Here is a 16,894-nt window from a genome sequence, read left to right on the forward strand (position 1 = left end):
TAATTTGAACTATGAAGCCTGGTTTATTCAAATGGTATCCTCAATTTAAAACAGCCAAATTATTAACAACCAGAAACACAAGTTATTCTCTTTCATTAATCTAACTAGGCAATTCTTCTGGAAAATTGATGATTTTTGAGAACCATGTGACTTGTCTCCATCACATAAGAACATAAGAAATAGGAGCAGGAGTAGGCCATCTAGCCCTTCGAGCCTGCCCCGCCATTCAATAAGATCATGGCTGATCTGTCGTGGCTCCACCAGTCTTACAGTCACAGCTCCTATGCTCCCATTCTCTGTGGGACTCCCCAGATGTCCGTGGCTTCTACTTAAATATTACAGAAAGGGTGTAGAGGCTTTGGAGAGGGTGCAGAAGAGGTTTACCAGGATTCTGCCAGGATTAGAGGGTATGAGCTGGAAGGAGAGGCTAGACAAACAAGAGTTGGTATCTCTGGAATGTCAGAGGCTGAGGGGAGACCTGATAGAAGTTCACAAGATCATGAGAGGCACAGATAGGGTTGCCGGTCAGAATCTTTTTCCCAAAGTTGAAATGTTTAATATGAGGGGCGTGAATTTGAGGTGAGATGTGAAGGACAAGTCTTTTTTTAAACAGATGTCTGAAACATGCTGCCAAGGGTGATGGTGCTGGCAGATATGATAGGAGCATTTAAGGGGCTTTTAAATAAGCACATAAAAATGCAAATAATAAAGGTATATGGACCAAAGAAAGGCAGAAGAGACTAGTTTAATTTGGCATCATGTTCAGCACAACTCTGTGGGCTGAAGGGCCTGTTTCTATGTATTGTTCTATGTCAAACTCTCCTTAAACCTGGCCCCACCAGGCATACTTCTTTCTTAGTCTTGGTGCTGGATTTCTTGCCCTTCCCAAGAGCAGCCCCAGAAAAACTTAAAGTTGCCAGAAATGGCAGTCTGCTGCAAAGCAGAGTCTCAGGCTTATTTTTGAGGGTCAACTAAATTGCATAATTTCAGGAAGCATGCTGTGCTTCAGTTCTCAAAAACCAAAATGGCACTTAAGCCTATCGGCGTTTGCCTTTCTGGAAAACACTGTACACAATGTCAGGGGTGCACTTGTTGAGGGCACTGGAGATGTAGAAGTTGGCTTTACAGAAAAGCAATAAGCACTTATTACAGCAAATCTCTGTGCCAAGTATATATCACAACAGCTTTTTTCTTACCTATTCTGCAACTTCATTATGGCTAGCAGACAGAAACACAGGGGCGTACTTTGCTCCTCCCAGTGTCTCTCCCACCAGCAAAATGGGTGGACTTGGGTCAGAAGGGAAGTTAAAATCAAAATAATTTCAAACACAGCCCCAACCCACCTCAGGTCCACCCACTTCCAGTTTTAACAGAGACAACCAACCCACTCTCAGGAAAGGGCCTGGTCAGCAAAACATTTGAAGGAGCTGTGCTGCTTATTTACAAACTGTTTCATTTTAATCCATTCCTGTTGAGTTTCCTGGGACTCAGGAAACCCAGCAGGTAAAAGGAGATGAGAAGAACAGCAACTACATTCTAAGTGCAGCACTGTTGGCAGGCTAGAGGGCATATTTGCTCCAAGCTAACAAAGTTACCTGCTTCGCTCTCCATGATCAGCCGATACTTCAGTCTGCAATCATTGCATTCCTCCACTCTCAGACAACAATCCGTTCCCTCTCCCCCATCCATGACCATGATTCCCACCCCTCAGAGCAATCTTGCCCTCCTTCCTTCCCACTCCCTAGCTGCAGTCTGGTGCCTCTGGCTTCCCTGCCTGATAGGTAGTCAGCTCATCGATCAGTAAACCTGCTTAAAAAGTTTAAAATACATTCTAAGTTCACTTTAGCAACACAACTCATTCTTCCTCTCCATTCACTCCCTATACTATAATAGTGTGGGATTCACCTCATCAGCATGAACTCCTAATCAATTCCCATGAGTTTGTTAAAGAAAATTTAAATTTTTGTTTTAGTGCCTTGATCATGGGTGGGGCTGTTTTTGGAATTGCTGTTTTCAGGAATTAAGATCAAAACTGCCAAACTTTCTGTTAGCTGTATTTAGCTAGAACACAACTGGAAATATGAACTCAAGTCCCAGGGTCATCATAAGAAATAAACAAGAACTCTGCAAACAAAAAAAAGAGTAAAAAGAGAGCATTGCTTTAGACTGTGATTAGGTTAAAAAACTTAATTATGAAACTAGCATTTGGAATTCAACATCAGTCAATGTGAGGTAGAACATCTCACTCGGACTAAAAAATAATTATACTTTGAGGGATAGCTGAATGACGTGAAAGAGCAGAATGCCTAAGGTTTGAGCTTCAAAAGGAATTATAGAAGCAGCACTTCAAGTAGATAATACCACAAAAGTTCTAATAGAATACTGGGTTTTATGGCAAAAGGCAATGGAATATAACACCAATATGTAGTGGTGAATTTAAACAAAATATTAGCAAGGCCATAGTAAGTTACTATGATTTGTTACTATGCGCAATTTTAGGCTTCAGTATCTGGAAGGACAAGGGCAGCAGGTGCAAAGGGGCGCCATCAAATTTACACTCCCCTCCCAGGTCACATGCCATCCTCTCTGGGACAATTATTGCCCTTCTTACATGGTCACTGAGAAACAACCCTGGAACTCCCAACCTAGCATCATGCACATTATCACACGGGCAGCAAGAGCTCATAACGCTGGTTCACATCACCATAAGAAGTCTCACAACACCATGTTTAAGTCCACACACCTGACGAAGGAACACCATTTCCGAAAGCTTGTGGGATTATTATCAAATAAACTGGTTGGACTTAAACATGGTGTTGTGAGACTTCGTACTGCGTTTACCCCAGTCCAGTGCCAGCATCTCTACATCACATCACCATCTCAGGGCAGAATTACTGCCTTTGCCAGTACCACCTACACCCCAAGAGTGAGTAAATTTTAAAAACCACAGTAGGATAGATGCAGAAGCAACAAAAAATGTACAGCACAAATTCACCAGGGTCATGACAAATACAAGGTAATTTTAAAAAAGTTAGAAAACATTAAGATGTGATTTGAAAGAGGCATTTAAAATTAGCAAGGGATGAGAGAGCAGATAAAATTACGCTATTTCCACTGAAGCAGGGTCACTTGATAACAACTAAACAAGAAATTTATGGCCTGCTGGAGAACAAGGTTGTAAGGCTGTGGAATACATTATATGATTTTGTGGTTGAAGTATTGATCATGTCATGCCATAGAATTTCTATGGCCCATCAAGTCTGCACTGACTCTCCAAAAGAACATCTTACCCAGGTATTAGAAAGATGGTTGAAGGAAAAAAGAATGAACAGATGTGGAAACAGCTAAGCACTAGGATTAAGACTTTTGATCTTATGAAGGATAAGCATCAAGATGGACTGCTTGACCTGAACTATCCTATAATTCAAAGCTATGTGATTGAAAGAGGGTAGACCTAGGGGCAGGACACTGGGTAAAAAGTTCCTGTTCCTTTGCTAGCCATTTTCACCCACTTACCACATTGTTATTAATGATGTGGAACAAAAGAATTGCCAGATAATTTCCAAATGTCGGAAATTTCCTGATACAAATTGACAACTTTTTACCTTTAAACTGTTTTATCAGGTTCTGATGATTTTCAATTGCTTCTTTTAAAATTACATCTGCTTCATCCATTTTCCATCGCCATTCAGTTCCAACCGGGTTGGTATGATGCCTGTCACAATAAACACATTCAACGTCAGCCATGGTTACTTATTTATAACATTTGTACTTTTTCATTTTTCTCAATTTTCTTATTTTGAGATACCCTTTGTTAAGTTTTTGAATTTTTTTTGAAGCCGTCTTTTCAGGTTCAAAGTCACCGACTATCTAAATAAACAGCGTCCCTAACAATCTGGAACGTGTCTTACCTGTCCAAAGTCTAATTAATGATACACAGAATAGTGCAGTGAACGGAACCTTTGTTACTACACATCATCTTCCTGAAATACATCATAGGATTCTTTGCTTCAATAGTTGGATTTATCTTACAATCATATCATCTGAATGAGACTGTACATCTACAATGATTTCGTAACAAAGAATATGCAAATGAAGAGTATTCTTTGTAAAGAATGCTGTCACAGTAACTTGCAAATCTTGTTCTTGTTCACAATTTATCAAAACAATAGAGATGCTTTCCTTAAGTTGCCTTTCAACAGAACTAGATAGATCTCCCCCATATCAATATCTTCTGGCCACAAAAGCTGTGCAATAATCACTGACCCTTCTGATAGGAGGCAGCATGGTGGCACAGTGTTAACATTACTGCCTCACAGTGTCAGGGACCCAGGTTCAATTCCCTGCTTGGGTCACTGATTGTTGGAGGGAGGACATACAGACTCCGCACAGTCTGAAAGAGGTGCTGGCTCGGTGAACTGGCCATGCTAAATTCTCCCTCAGTGTATCCAAACAGGAGCCAGGAAAACAGCAATTCCAAAAACAGCCCCACCCATGATCAAGGCACTAGTGGCAACTAGGGGGTTTTCACAGTAGCTTCATTGCAAAGTTAATGTAAGCCTACTTGTGACTAATAAATAAACTTTAAACTATTAAGCTTTTGATCTGAGACACAAGTTGTTTTTAACCTATGCCAAAATCTTTCCTCAACATGTTTCAAGATGCTGTGAAGCGATAACACAGTAAAAGACATTTTATTTACACATAATGTTTTCCAATTACGTAGGTAGATAAATGCGTGTATTTACACACAAAATTATTTGATGAACAAGCTCAGACCTGCTCTCCCCCACCACACACAGGTCAGGATCATTAAAATAATGACTTTTTAATTATAACTAATTAGATGTTTAATGTATTGGCATCGCTAATGACTGATGGGAATCAGAATTAATGTATATACTGGCTAACATTTGTCCTGTCTGACAATATTGTGCATTGCAAAACAAAAATCAATAGAAACTAATATTCACCTCATGTATGCTGTGGCCAACAATAAAGTAAATAATTGATAAGCTGACAGACAATGAAGACATTTTTGTTACACACTCTGTCCCTCGTCATACAGGTGTCAGTCAACTGGACTGCAGCAAATTTAGATTTGTTCTGAGATTCCAACTGCATCCAGATGTAGTCGTAGAATTCCTACAGTGCAGGAGGCCATTCGGCCCATCAAGTGTGCACTGACCACAATTCATTCAGGCCCTATTCCCGTAACCCTACATATTTACCCTCTTAATCCACTTGAAACTAGGGTCAATACAGCGTGGCCAATCAACCTAACCCGCACATCTTTGGACTGTGGAGGGGAAACTGGAGCACCTGGAAGAAGCCCACGCAGACATGGAAAGAACTTGCAAACTCCATATAGACAGTGACCCAAGGCCAGAATTGAACCCTGGTCCCAGGCGCTGTGAGGCAGCAGTGCTAACCACTGTGCCGTTGTGCTACCCAAGGTCATTCAGTCTTGAGAAATGTATTTGAAAGAGAGATCACTAGTGATCAACCAAAAATAGAGTCTAATAGACTAAAACAAAACGGTTTATTCCAAGACAGCATCCTAAAACATCTCAGAGTGGTTTATACACAACAGTCGACATTGAAGAGCACAGCTAGTTGTCATTAGGCAAATATAGGCACTATGTTGTCTACAGCTAAATTACAAAAACATCAAAAAAAACTATGTCAAAATATGGAATGACTCGTTACAATTCTTCAAAAAAAAAACAATTTCACACAGCGGAGAGCAATCATCATAATCCTCACAAACATAATTTCTCCATTATAGGACATTATCCTGTTAGAATAAATGACTCCTTTAAGGTTCAGAACTAAAAATTGCAATTATGCAACTGATGATCCTACTCTATTCCACATGAATAATGCAGCACAAAAGGGCTGCTTAAACCCCCTCCAGTATTTGTCAAACAAAATCACTGGAGCGGGATGTTTTTGTCTGTTCCAGGAACTCTACTTTCTCTTAAAAATTCCTGAACCACAATAACCTCTTTAAACCTCAGTCTCTCCCTCACTAGTATTTAGAATTCTAACTGTTAGTTTTAAGGTGCAATTCACGCACATAAAATCACAGGTATTTTTAGCCCAAATTAATCTTCCACTACCAAGGATACTACTTAGATCTTAGGGATGACAGAATAAGTTAAAATTATTTTTTAATCCAACTGGGACCATTAACGTTGTTACTGAAAGGTTAAAATTCTCTAATGAACATCAATGATGTACAAGCTACTTCTTTTATGCTTAGAGGAAAAGAACGCAATCAGTTACAGTTAATTTTAACTATGTGATTTAATCCTCTCCTTTTGTTCTGGAATATTAGTCATTACTGATTTCCACGTCCAGTTTTGATGTAACATACATGCCTGCCTACAAAACCAGCACAAGCAGATCAATAGCTTCAAAAAGATTGACTACGCAATAGGCGGTACAGTGACACAGCAGTTAGCACTGCTGCCTCACAGCACCAATTCCAGCCTCAAGTCAGTATCTGTGCGGAGTGTGCACCTTCTCCGTGTGTCTGCGTGGGTTTCCTCCTACAGTCCAAAGATGTGTGGGTTAGATTGATTGGCCATGCTAAATTGCCTCTTAGTGTCAGGCACACTAGCTAGGATAAATACATGGGTTATGGGGATAGGACCTGGGTGGGATTGTGGCCAGTGCAGACTTGATGGCCAAATGGCCTCCCTCTGTACTGCAGATTCTATAACGTGTGGCTCCGGGACTTTGTAACTCAATCATAACATTTACGTTTAGGAAGACGAAGAAGCCAACTAAACTGTGCTGTGCCTTTAGAACCTCCACAATATGAACTTTAAAGTTCTGTAAAGATCTACAAAAAATGAACTTCTTCATGGCATAAATGCAAGTACTGAATTCTCAGAATAATATGGGGGGTGTGGAACATGGGAAGGGTTGATAGAAAATATGACAGCATTACTGATGTGACGGGAAACAGGTTTCCCCATAAGTTAAAACACCCTAACATTTTTGTGTTTTGAATCCTTGATAAGACAATTCCTCACTTAACTGGTGATGCTATTTTATGTCACTGGGTTTAATCCATAAAATCCATTAGCAAATTAAAACTTAAAGAAATCAATGAAATTAATCACGCTCATCATCAGTACTTACCTCCAGCAAAAGACACATTTGTTGGCACAGGCCAGACTTGGGGTTGTCTCCATGCAACGGTGGCTTTCAATGCCATAGAACGTGTGCTTGTAACAGCCACCTCGACCTCGAAGCATGGACTGCGGAAATAAGAGAGTTGCAACAAAAAACTTACACATCAGTCAATGAAACCCCATATAGGGAACAAAGAGGAGCAAATACAATGGAGGTAGAACAAGTACAGAGGTAGATATTATGGTACAGAACTTGTGGATGACAGTTCAAGTGCAGATACATGAATTAACTGTATGGAATATAGGACCAAATGGGGACATAACAAAACGAACAAATACAGCAGTAGTGGGAGTTTGAGAGACATTGAGGAATTCCTCAAAGTTCCCAATTATAATTACTAGGTGTCTTAGCAATAATATGAGATCGAAAGATCCTTGCACAAGAGTGAGGTCTTAATACTATTAAAAAGAGTTCAACAGTCTCAGAGGTTAGGTAAACCTATAGTTCACTTTATACAAATAAAACCACAAAAGTAGGAAGAGATGAGGCTTTAAATGAGATGAAACTTCATCAGGAGAGACAGTAGCGTAGTCATGTTTTTGCTGGACTGGTAATCCAGAGACCCAAGGTAATGCTCTGGGGGCCAGGGCTCGAATCCCATATTGGCAAACAGTGAAATTTGAATTCAATAAAAATCTGAAACTAAAAGTCTAATGATGACCATGAAACCATTGCCAATTGTAAAAACTCATCTGGTTCATTAATGTCCAGTAGGGAAGGAAATCTGCCATTCTTATCTGCTCTCGTCTACATGTGATTGCAGATCCACAGCATACACCTATACTGATCCCGTAACATCAACATCAAGATCACCTTGTTTCAATCCCCACCCTTGCTTCAGCCCATGTGCTGCTGAAATCTTCTTCTCGGTTTTGTGATCTCCAAACTTGACTATTACAATGCTCTCCTGGTTGGATTCTCATTTTTCACCTCTGTAAATGTGACTTTACTAAAAACTGTTGTCCATATCCTGATTTGTGCCAGGACCTGATCACTCATCACCCCTGCGGTGTTCAAGTTTATCTGGGTACAGAGGGGTTTTCTTACATGGAGAGGTTGAGTAAGTTGGACCTGTACTCATTGGAGTTTAGACGAAGAATGAGACCTGTAAGATTCTCAGGGGCTTGACAGGGTAGATGTGGAGAGGTTGTTTCCCCTTATGGGAGATTCCAGGACCAGAGGGCATAATCTCAGTCACCTATTTAAAACAGAGAGGAGGAATTTATTCCCTAAGATGATAGAGAATCTCTGGATTTCTTTGCTGCAGAAGGTTGCAGAGACTGGGTCATTAAATATGTTCAAGGTGGAGGTAAACAGAGTTTAAACCTGTGAGAAAATCATGCATTATGGGGATAAAGTGAGATAGTGAAGTTGAGGATTATTGATCAGATCAGTCATTATCTCATTGAATGGTGGAACAGACTCGATTGGCTGAACAGCCTACTTCTGTTCCTATGTTGAATGATATGTGCTAGTTGACCTACATGTTCTCCTGGTTCAGCAATGCCTTGATGTTAAAATTCTTATCCTTGTTTTTAAATCTCTCAATGGTCTTGTCCTATTTCTGTAACATGCTCCAGCACTAAAATTCTCTGGGAAGTCTGCAATTTTCTTCATCTCTCCATTCTCAACCATACTTTAACCTGTCCAATCCCAAAACTTAGAATTCACTCCCTAGACCCTCCCAACCCCCAGTCTTTTTTCAAGACACCTGTTTAAATCCATCCTAATATCTCGTTCTGTTTCAATGACAAATTTTCCCCAGCGCATTCCTGTGAAGGGCTTTGGAAATTTATGTTATACTATTTGACAGCAAAATCAGAATAATGAGATAGGAAATGTAACGAGGACATTTAATGGGCTTCCCGTGGCCTCCGTTGCCAACTGCCAGATTTCTGGCGTTATCAGCTCCATGCCAGAAATCAGCACGCAGCTGAATAAATTATATCAATACTGACTTTAATCTCATTGGCAAGCCTGGGCTGAAGTCTCCGGGCCCACTCGACTTTCCCCCCTCCCCCCCCCGCCAAAAGGACTGGTTCACACCAGTGGGGTTTACAATAGCTCCCCACTAGTGGAGGGCTGGTGGCCCAACCCTGCTGGGGTGAAGGGGAGGGGTGCCATGGAGGCCACCCAGGAAGGGTAAGGTGTGTGCCCCTGGGCATTGCCAGCTTGGCAGTACCAGCCAGGCAATGCCCAAGGGCACATTTTTACTTCAACTTAAGGGGCAGTGGCAATGCCCAAGGGGCACCTTGGCACTGCCCAGATATCTGGCAGTGCCAAGGGGGCAGGGCCTCCTGCTGCCACTCTGCACAGGGATCAGTGACAAAGGGAGGTCGGCGATTGGAGCTGGACATCAGGGTGCTGGGACGTTGGGGGAGAAATCAGGGCTGTGGGAGGAGGGTTGCTCAACTGACCAGCGATCGGGAGGTTAGCAATGCAAAGCTACTACACATGCGCTGATCTCAGCGCAGACAGTTCAGCAAATGTGCAGTGACCTGCTCAGCGCTATGCTGCTGGCCTCTCCAGCAGGAATAGGTCCAAACACTGATTTTTAGTGTGATTCACGCTAGGCCTCTCTGTAACGCACAGAGTCTGGGAAATTCATTTTGAAAATGCCGCTGAAAACAAAACAGTGGGATTTACTCCAGTTTTATGCAAATTTGGCACTTACAATTTTTTTGGGAGGATCCCATCCAATATGTCCAATTATAGGATTAAAATTCATGATGTTAATGTCAAATGATTTTTTTAAATTTTAAATCTTTTCAGTTCTAGTTCCAACATTCATAAATTGACATGCAAAAATATTGCAGACTCCTATGAATTATTAACTGCACCAAAGCTCATTGATTGTCAAATGAAGTTATGATACGTAGAGATTAACTTTGTGTTTAATGCAGTCAGTGACCAGCAGGGCTATTTTTATGCCTGTGACAAAAACCTCATGATTGAATGCAGTGTCACATATGGCCTTAAAATCATATCTTTTCATATCAAGAAATCAGATGAACAAAAATTCAGAGATTTTTGCCGTCATCGTAAGATAAGCTACCTTGGTCCACCTGCAGAGCTTCACACCCGAATGGCTTCCGATCAGCCTGTATCCTGAAAAATAAAATAGTTCACTCTCATTACTTTTCACTATCTGCTCTTGGCTCCAATAAACTACCCAGGGGTTCAATCTATTTCCTTAGCATTTTTATCTTTTTTTCAGTTCAATTAAATCTAAAAGCCTCATGCTCTTGTAAGCATGTGGGAAAGTCATCTGCTTGCAGAACTTCCTCCCCACATCCCCTCACAATTCTAATAGCATCAATTTATGAAAATCTTACAATTATAGATCAGGGCAAAATCAGTGAAATCTTACTATTTGGGAGCTTTGCATTTTATTTGCAACATGCTTCTGTACAAGTGAGCATCATGAGAACATATTTTAGTTCCTTATTCACTGTTACATTCAAAAGGGCACGAGGACAGTTAAGAGTTAAAGCCTTCACAAACATGTTGAAAAATAGAACACAGAACATAACAGCGCAGTACAGGCCCTTCAGCTCTCGATGTTGCGCCAAACAATAAAACCAATCTAAAGCCCCTCTAACCTACACTATTCCAATATCATCCATACATTTATGCAATGACCATTTAAATGCCCTTAATGTTGGCAAGTCCACTACTGCTGCAGGCAGGGCATTCCATGCCCTTACTACTGAGTAAAGAGCCTACCTCTGACATCTGTCCCATAAATTATCGTGCATCTTCAAAGAATTTTATGCTCAACAAACAGTGACAATTCTGCCATTTTTATTGCTGGTTATTGGGCTACAAATAGAATCAAACAAAAAAAAAATACAATTGTAGCTTTATGAATACTCCCAGGAGATAACCATTCAGTACACCAACAATTTTGTTCCTCAGTTTCAATCCCATTTGTATTCTGAAGGGATTTCAATTCTTCTATAAGGCTCTTGCTGTTACAATATTGCAAGATTTTTTTATTGCATTAAGCTATTTTGTTTCTCTCATTGTTAGTTCCTACAATGCCTCTTCAATACTTTTTTTTAAATAAACATCAAAGCACTAGGGTAACATTTCTTGGTCCTTTGCGGAATCCTTCTATATGCTTCAACAACAAAAACAGAAAATGCTAGAAAATCTCAGTACGATCTGGCAGCATCTGTGGAGAGAGAATAGTTAATGTTTTGAGTTCAGGGCATTGGCTCCACTCTCTCTCCATTGATGCTGCCAGGCCTGTTGAGATTTTGCAGCTATTTTTCTTTGATTCCAGCAGCTGCAGTAATTTGCTTTTATATGGTTATGTGCCTGCCCTGCATGCCAAGTCATAGGTCATGTAACAATGTTTGTCATCAATCAATGGCTTCTCACGTGCAACTGTGATAGCTTTCTGTCTTGGAAGACAACAGTTTGTGAAATAGTGGTCAACTCTGCGTTGAACATTGCCTGGTGCTTCTCAGGAGACTCACTCTGGCATGGCCATCTCTGCTGCATTTGATGCAGAGGAAGACAGTGGACTGAGAATGCACACAATTCACTGGCCTCTCTTCTCTCTGAGCCCTCTCCTCAGCCAGCTGGCCTTTTTATTTCTGTTTGCCTCTTCCAACACTCTTCCAAACAGTCAGCTTCCAGAGACCACGGCCATTAGTGATGGTTCAAATGTTGGTGTCAATGCAATCTTCATATCTCACTTACAGATGTCCTTGTCGGAGAGGCATGGAAGCTCAGGGAGGTTATAACCCAGTGGCCAGTTCACATAGGCAAAGTCTTTGGTTTACACTGGGGGGTGGGCCCAACAGTGTTGCTTGAGCATACTAGGATTGTATGTATACTAACCTAGTCAAATGTGCTTGAGATTGATTAAAAGGAGCAAAATCGACGAGGCAGCTAATATTCAGCTAAACTAATAGGTGGTTAGCATGGAGTGCAGGTTCTAATGACAAACCTCACTTTAGCGATATAACAGAGGTGATGCTCAGAAGCAGTACTTTTACCAACAATCCAGACAGACCACAATGCCATGTTGTACATCAATAACAGCATTTAAAATGGCTGCCGGTGAAAAACTAAGCAATACTAAAAATTATGATCGAAGCAGTAACTGATAATTTCTCAAATATTGCTCAAAGGTGAAAATCTGAAATAACCCATCAGCTATACTTTGACAGAAATATCAACATCAATTGTTCAATGGAAGGTGATTTCTATTATAACGAAAAAAAGCTACTGGAGGCTGGTCAGGCGTATTGAACTCCAAACGTTAAGCACCAGTGTACTAGAAGATCAAGAAAACACGTTATCAACCGGCACAGGATTCTGGGAAATATGCTGGAAAGGAAAACCAAGCAGTCAATAGCCGGAATTCTCCAGCCGTTTGCGCTGGTAGGATACTCTGCTCTTGTTGGCAGCACATCCCCTGTCGTGGGTTTCCCAGAGGCGTGGGGCGGCTTCAATGGGTATGCTCATTGACAGCAGCAAGACCAGCAAATGTCGCACTGCCTCCAGCTGCCAAGAGAACCTTGACCAATATATAAATTTCTCCACCATCAACCTCAGCTTGAACAAAAGAGAATCACTTCAGACAAGATCTAAATGACATTATTACTGACTTTCAGCCATCTCTGCTTTAGGTGTGATCACTTCGGCACTTCTAAAATCAGTTTTAAAAAGGTTTTGGCTCTAGGTTATTTTACTGTGAGGTCCTTTTTTAAGTTCAGTGCATGGTTGTAAGTAAAATCAATAAGTTATAAAAATGCATTACTCGAACAATCTTTGAGTATTAATATTAACATGGTTCAGAGCATGCATATTTATGTTGTAGAGTTCATATCGGTGTTTTTAGACTGATTTGAAACTGAATCGCAATTGTTTGCCTCCAAAACTGTATTATAAAACCAAATTAACATGAACTTACATCATTAGGAGCTGCACAGTCTAACAGCAGATTTTACTGCCACCACATTATGGCAGTGTTAATTGTGATAGCAATGCATCACATTCCAGCACTGAGCACAGGAACATGCTCAAGAGGTGCATGAATGGAGGCTGAGGAGCAAAAGATGCAACATGTCTACAGGAGACATGCCTACAAGGGAAGGGCTGCCCATACAAAGGTTGTTTCAAATACTGTGAAATGGAAAAAGCGAGTTAATTTGTTTGAAGGGAAGGGTCACTTACAAAGATTCATAACCTATTGCTCTCTTCACAAACCAACTATGTATTTCCAGCATATGCAGTAGTTTTTTTATTTCCAGTACTGCAGTTTTTCCTTTTATTCGGATAAGTTTAATATGAAGATTGGTCATCTTTTCTACCGTGTTCATTGTGTCATAAACTTTTATTTTTACTGGTATATTGAAGAGAGGAAAGGAACCAATATGGCCACTCAAGAGCATATAATTATTTTGGTTACGGACATATTTGTGGTGACTGCAGATTATTCATTCTGGGTTGTTTCTTTACTGAATGAATTATTTTTATCAGATATGGTGATCTTTTTCTCTTTACAGCTAGTGATTTCTGATCCAGGACTTTTAAATCAATTATCATGGTTCACGGTAAAGAGTAGTTTTTGACTGGCGGATTTTTAGTCAACATGACAATTGAGGTAATTGGTATGCTTTGCACACCACAGACATTTCCCATATCCTATGGCTATTTGGCAGATTCAAATCCTTTAATTAGATAGATAGATGAGTGAATAGATTTTATAGACGGAAGGAAAGCAGTGAGAAAGCTTAGTGTTGGATTAAAGTGGTGACACATTCAGTACCTCATATTAGTAGATTTTGACAGATGGTTTTAGCAACAAGGATGAAGTGGAGGATGAAGAAACAATGAAGGAGGGAAAACCAGCAGTCAAGCACGACGTCAAAGAGACATTTAAAGTTTTAAGAAGCAATAGTAACATTTGAAAGCACAGCAGAAGAGAAGACACTGTAATCATTTGATTAGTACCAAAATAACTCTTTAACCACCCCACCTCAGATAAATAATTCTGCTGCTTCCCTGGACAGTCCATTCCACAAACTCAGTGGCCGTGATTCTCCCATCCTGCTGCGCTAATTTTTAGCGCAGCGAGCCAGGAGATTCACATGTTGGCCGATTTACGGGGTTCACATGTGCGTTCACTAGCATCTCCCAGCTCTGGATTTCTGCTGGAGTCAGTTCTGTGACAGGATCAGCGGGGAGGCACAAAGACTATTTACGCGATCATTTCAATATAATTCCAGTGTGATTAGTGGGCCCGGACTAAAATCTCCAGTCCGGCTAGCATCCTCCCCCTCCAGAGTGGTTCACTCTAGAGGGGATTACACAAACTCCTCACTTTCAGGAAGCTTTCAGGCCCACCACCACTGGAATGTAGGCGGGTGGGGTGGGGGGAGGGGGGGGAGCAATTGGGGGGCCCCTCAGAGAGTCAGAAGGTAGGGTGGGAGATGCCCTCCTGGGTATTGGCACCCTGACAGTGCCAGCATGGGCCATCGGGACTGCCCAAGGGGCAAAGTGACAGTGCTCAGGGGGCACCTTGGCACTGTCCACTGGGCATGGGGCAGTGCCAGTGATTGAGTTGGCCAGCAATTGGGAGGCTGGCAGTGCGGGACCACTACGCATGCGCTGGTCCGGTGCTGATGGATCGACACATGCGCAGTGGGTCGCTCAGGGCTATGCTGCTGGCCTCTCCAGCAGGAATAAGCCCCGCCTCCTGAATTCTAAATATATGCACGATAATGACCTCTACAATGCACAGAGTGTGGGAGATTCTTCTCGGAATTCCAATTGAGAAAAGCCAGCGTGAATTAATCCAGTTTTCCTGCAAATTTGACATTTAGAAATTTTTGGGGAGAATTCCAGCCACTATATTCTATATCAAGTAGTGTCATCTGTGCATCTTCCCTCTAAGCTTAGAAATGCAACTGAGCTAGACATCTAAACTCTAACATGAAAAGCTCACATTAGACCATGAATTTTTTTGTTGAAGATTGACAATTAGGAAAAAAAAACAAAGATAATCTTAATCAAGGTACAACACAAATGCAAAATAAATCATAGAATCCCTGCAGTGCATTCGGCCCATCAAGTTTGCACTGATCACAATCCCACCCACGTCCTATTCCCATAACCCCACATATTCACCCTGCTAATCCTCCTGACACTAGGGTCAATTTAGCACAACCAATCTAACCCACACAACTTTAGGAGGAAACAGGGGCACCTGGAGGAAACCCACAGAGACACAGGCAGAAAGTGCAAACTCTATACAGATAGTCACCCTAGGCCGGAACTGAACCAGGGTCCCTGGTGCTGTGAGGCAGCAGTGCTAACCACTGACGCCTTATGACTGATCAGCACATATGTAGTGAAATGAATATGATTTCTTCTCAAACTCATTCATCTGGAGTTTTCAGTCAGTTTATACATATGTGACTGAACACATTGACGAAGGAAGTGCAGTGGACGTGGTGTACATGGACTTCAGCAAGGCGTTTGATAAGGTCCCTCATGCAAGACTTCTTGAGAAGGTGAGAGGGCATGGGATCCAAGGGCCTTTGGCCTTGTGGATCCAGAACTGGCTTGCCTGCAGAAGGCAGAGAGTGGTTGTGGATGGGTCTTTTTCGGCATGGAGGTCAGACACCAGTGGAGTGCCCCAGGTTTCTGTTCTAGGAGCCTTGCTGTTTGTCATTTTCATAAATGACCTGGATGAGGAAGTGGAGGGATGGGTAAGTAAGTTCGCTGATGACACGAAGGTCGGTGGTGTTGTGGATGGTCTGGAAGGATGTCAAAAGTTGCAGCAGGACATAAATAGGATGCAGGACTGGGCGGAGAAGTGGCAGATGGACTTCAACGCGGATAAATGTGTAGTCGTCCATTTTGGCAGAACCAACGGGATGAACGAGTACACTATCAAGGGCAGGAGTCTTAGTAGTGTTGAAGAGCAGAAGGATCTTGGGGTCCGGGTCCACAGGACTGTTAAATCGGCCTCGCAGGTGGAGGATGTGGTCAAGAAGGCGTATGGTGTACTGGCCTTCATTGATCGAGGAATTGAGTTTAGGAATCGGGAGGTAATGCTGCAACTTTATAAGACCCTAGTCAGGCCTCATTTGGAGTACTGTGCGCAGTTCTGGTCGCCTCACTATAGGAAAGACGTAGAAGCTATTGAAAGGGTACAGAGGAGATTTACAAGGATGTTGCCTGGACTGGGAGGCATGCCTTATGAAGTTAGGTTGAGGGAGCTGGGACTCTTCTCCCTGGAGAGACGAAGGTTGAGAGGCGACCTGATGGAAGTTTATAAAATGTTGAGAGGAATAGATAGGGTGGATTCTCAGAGGCTATTTCCCCAGGTTGAAATGGTCGCTACGAGAGGACACAGATTTAAGGTGCGGGGAGGCAAGTACAGAAGTGATGTTAGGGGTAAGTTTTTCACTCAGAGGGTGGTGAGTGAATGGAATCAGCTGCCGTCAGTGGTGGTGGAGGCAAACTCGCTGGGGTCTTTTAAAAGACTTCTGGATGAGTATATGGGGTTTAATGGGGTTGGGGGTTATAGATAGGTCGAAAGATTGGTAGGTGTTGATGTGATTGGCGCAACTCGTGGGCCGAAGGGCCTGTTTGTGCTGCAGTGTTCTATGTTCTATATCCCTTTATATTTAACACCGTTATTTACCAAACAGCTCCTTGA

The 16,894-nt window shown here is 41.8% G+C and overlaps 1 protein-coding gene across 1 annotated transcript in view; it reads right to left on the bottom strand.

Annotated features, from left to right (window-relative positions):
• tyw1 (tRNA-yW synthesizing protein 1 homolog (S. cerevisiae)) overlaps nt 1-16,894 on the bottom strand; it is a 143,118-nt gene that overhangs the window by 80,552 nt on the left and 45,672 nt on the right. The window contains exons 9-11 of the mRNA XM_080210647.1: nt 10,262-10,314; nt 7,153-7,271; nt 3,606-3,715 (exon numbers count right to left, since the gene is read on the bottom strand). Coding sequence (XP_080066773.1) covers nt 3,606-3,715; nt 7,153-7,271; nt 10,262-10,314 — 282 coding nt within the window. The remainder of the gene's footprint in view (nt 1-3,605; nt 3,716-7,152; nt 7,272-10,261; nt 10,315-16,894) is intronic.

The sequence above is a fragment of the Carcharhinus amblyrhynchos genome, chromosome 23 (genome assembly GCF_965287045.1).
Source record: "Carcharhinus amblyrhynchos chromosome 23, sCarAmb.v2.hapA, whole genome shotgun sequence".
NCBI classification, from domain to species: Eukaryota; Metazoa; Chordata; class Chondrichthyes; order Carcharhiniformes; family Carcharhinidae; genus Carcharhinus; species Carcharhinus amblyrhynchos.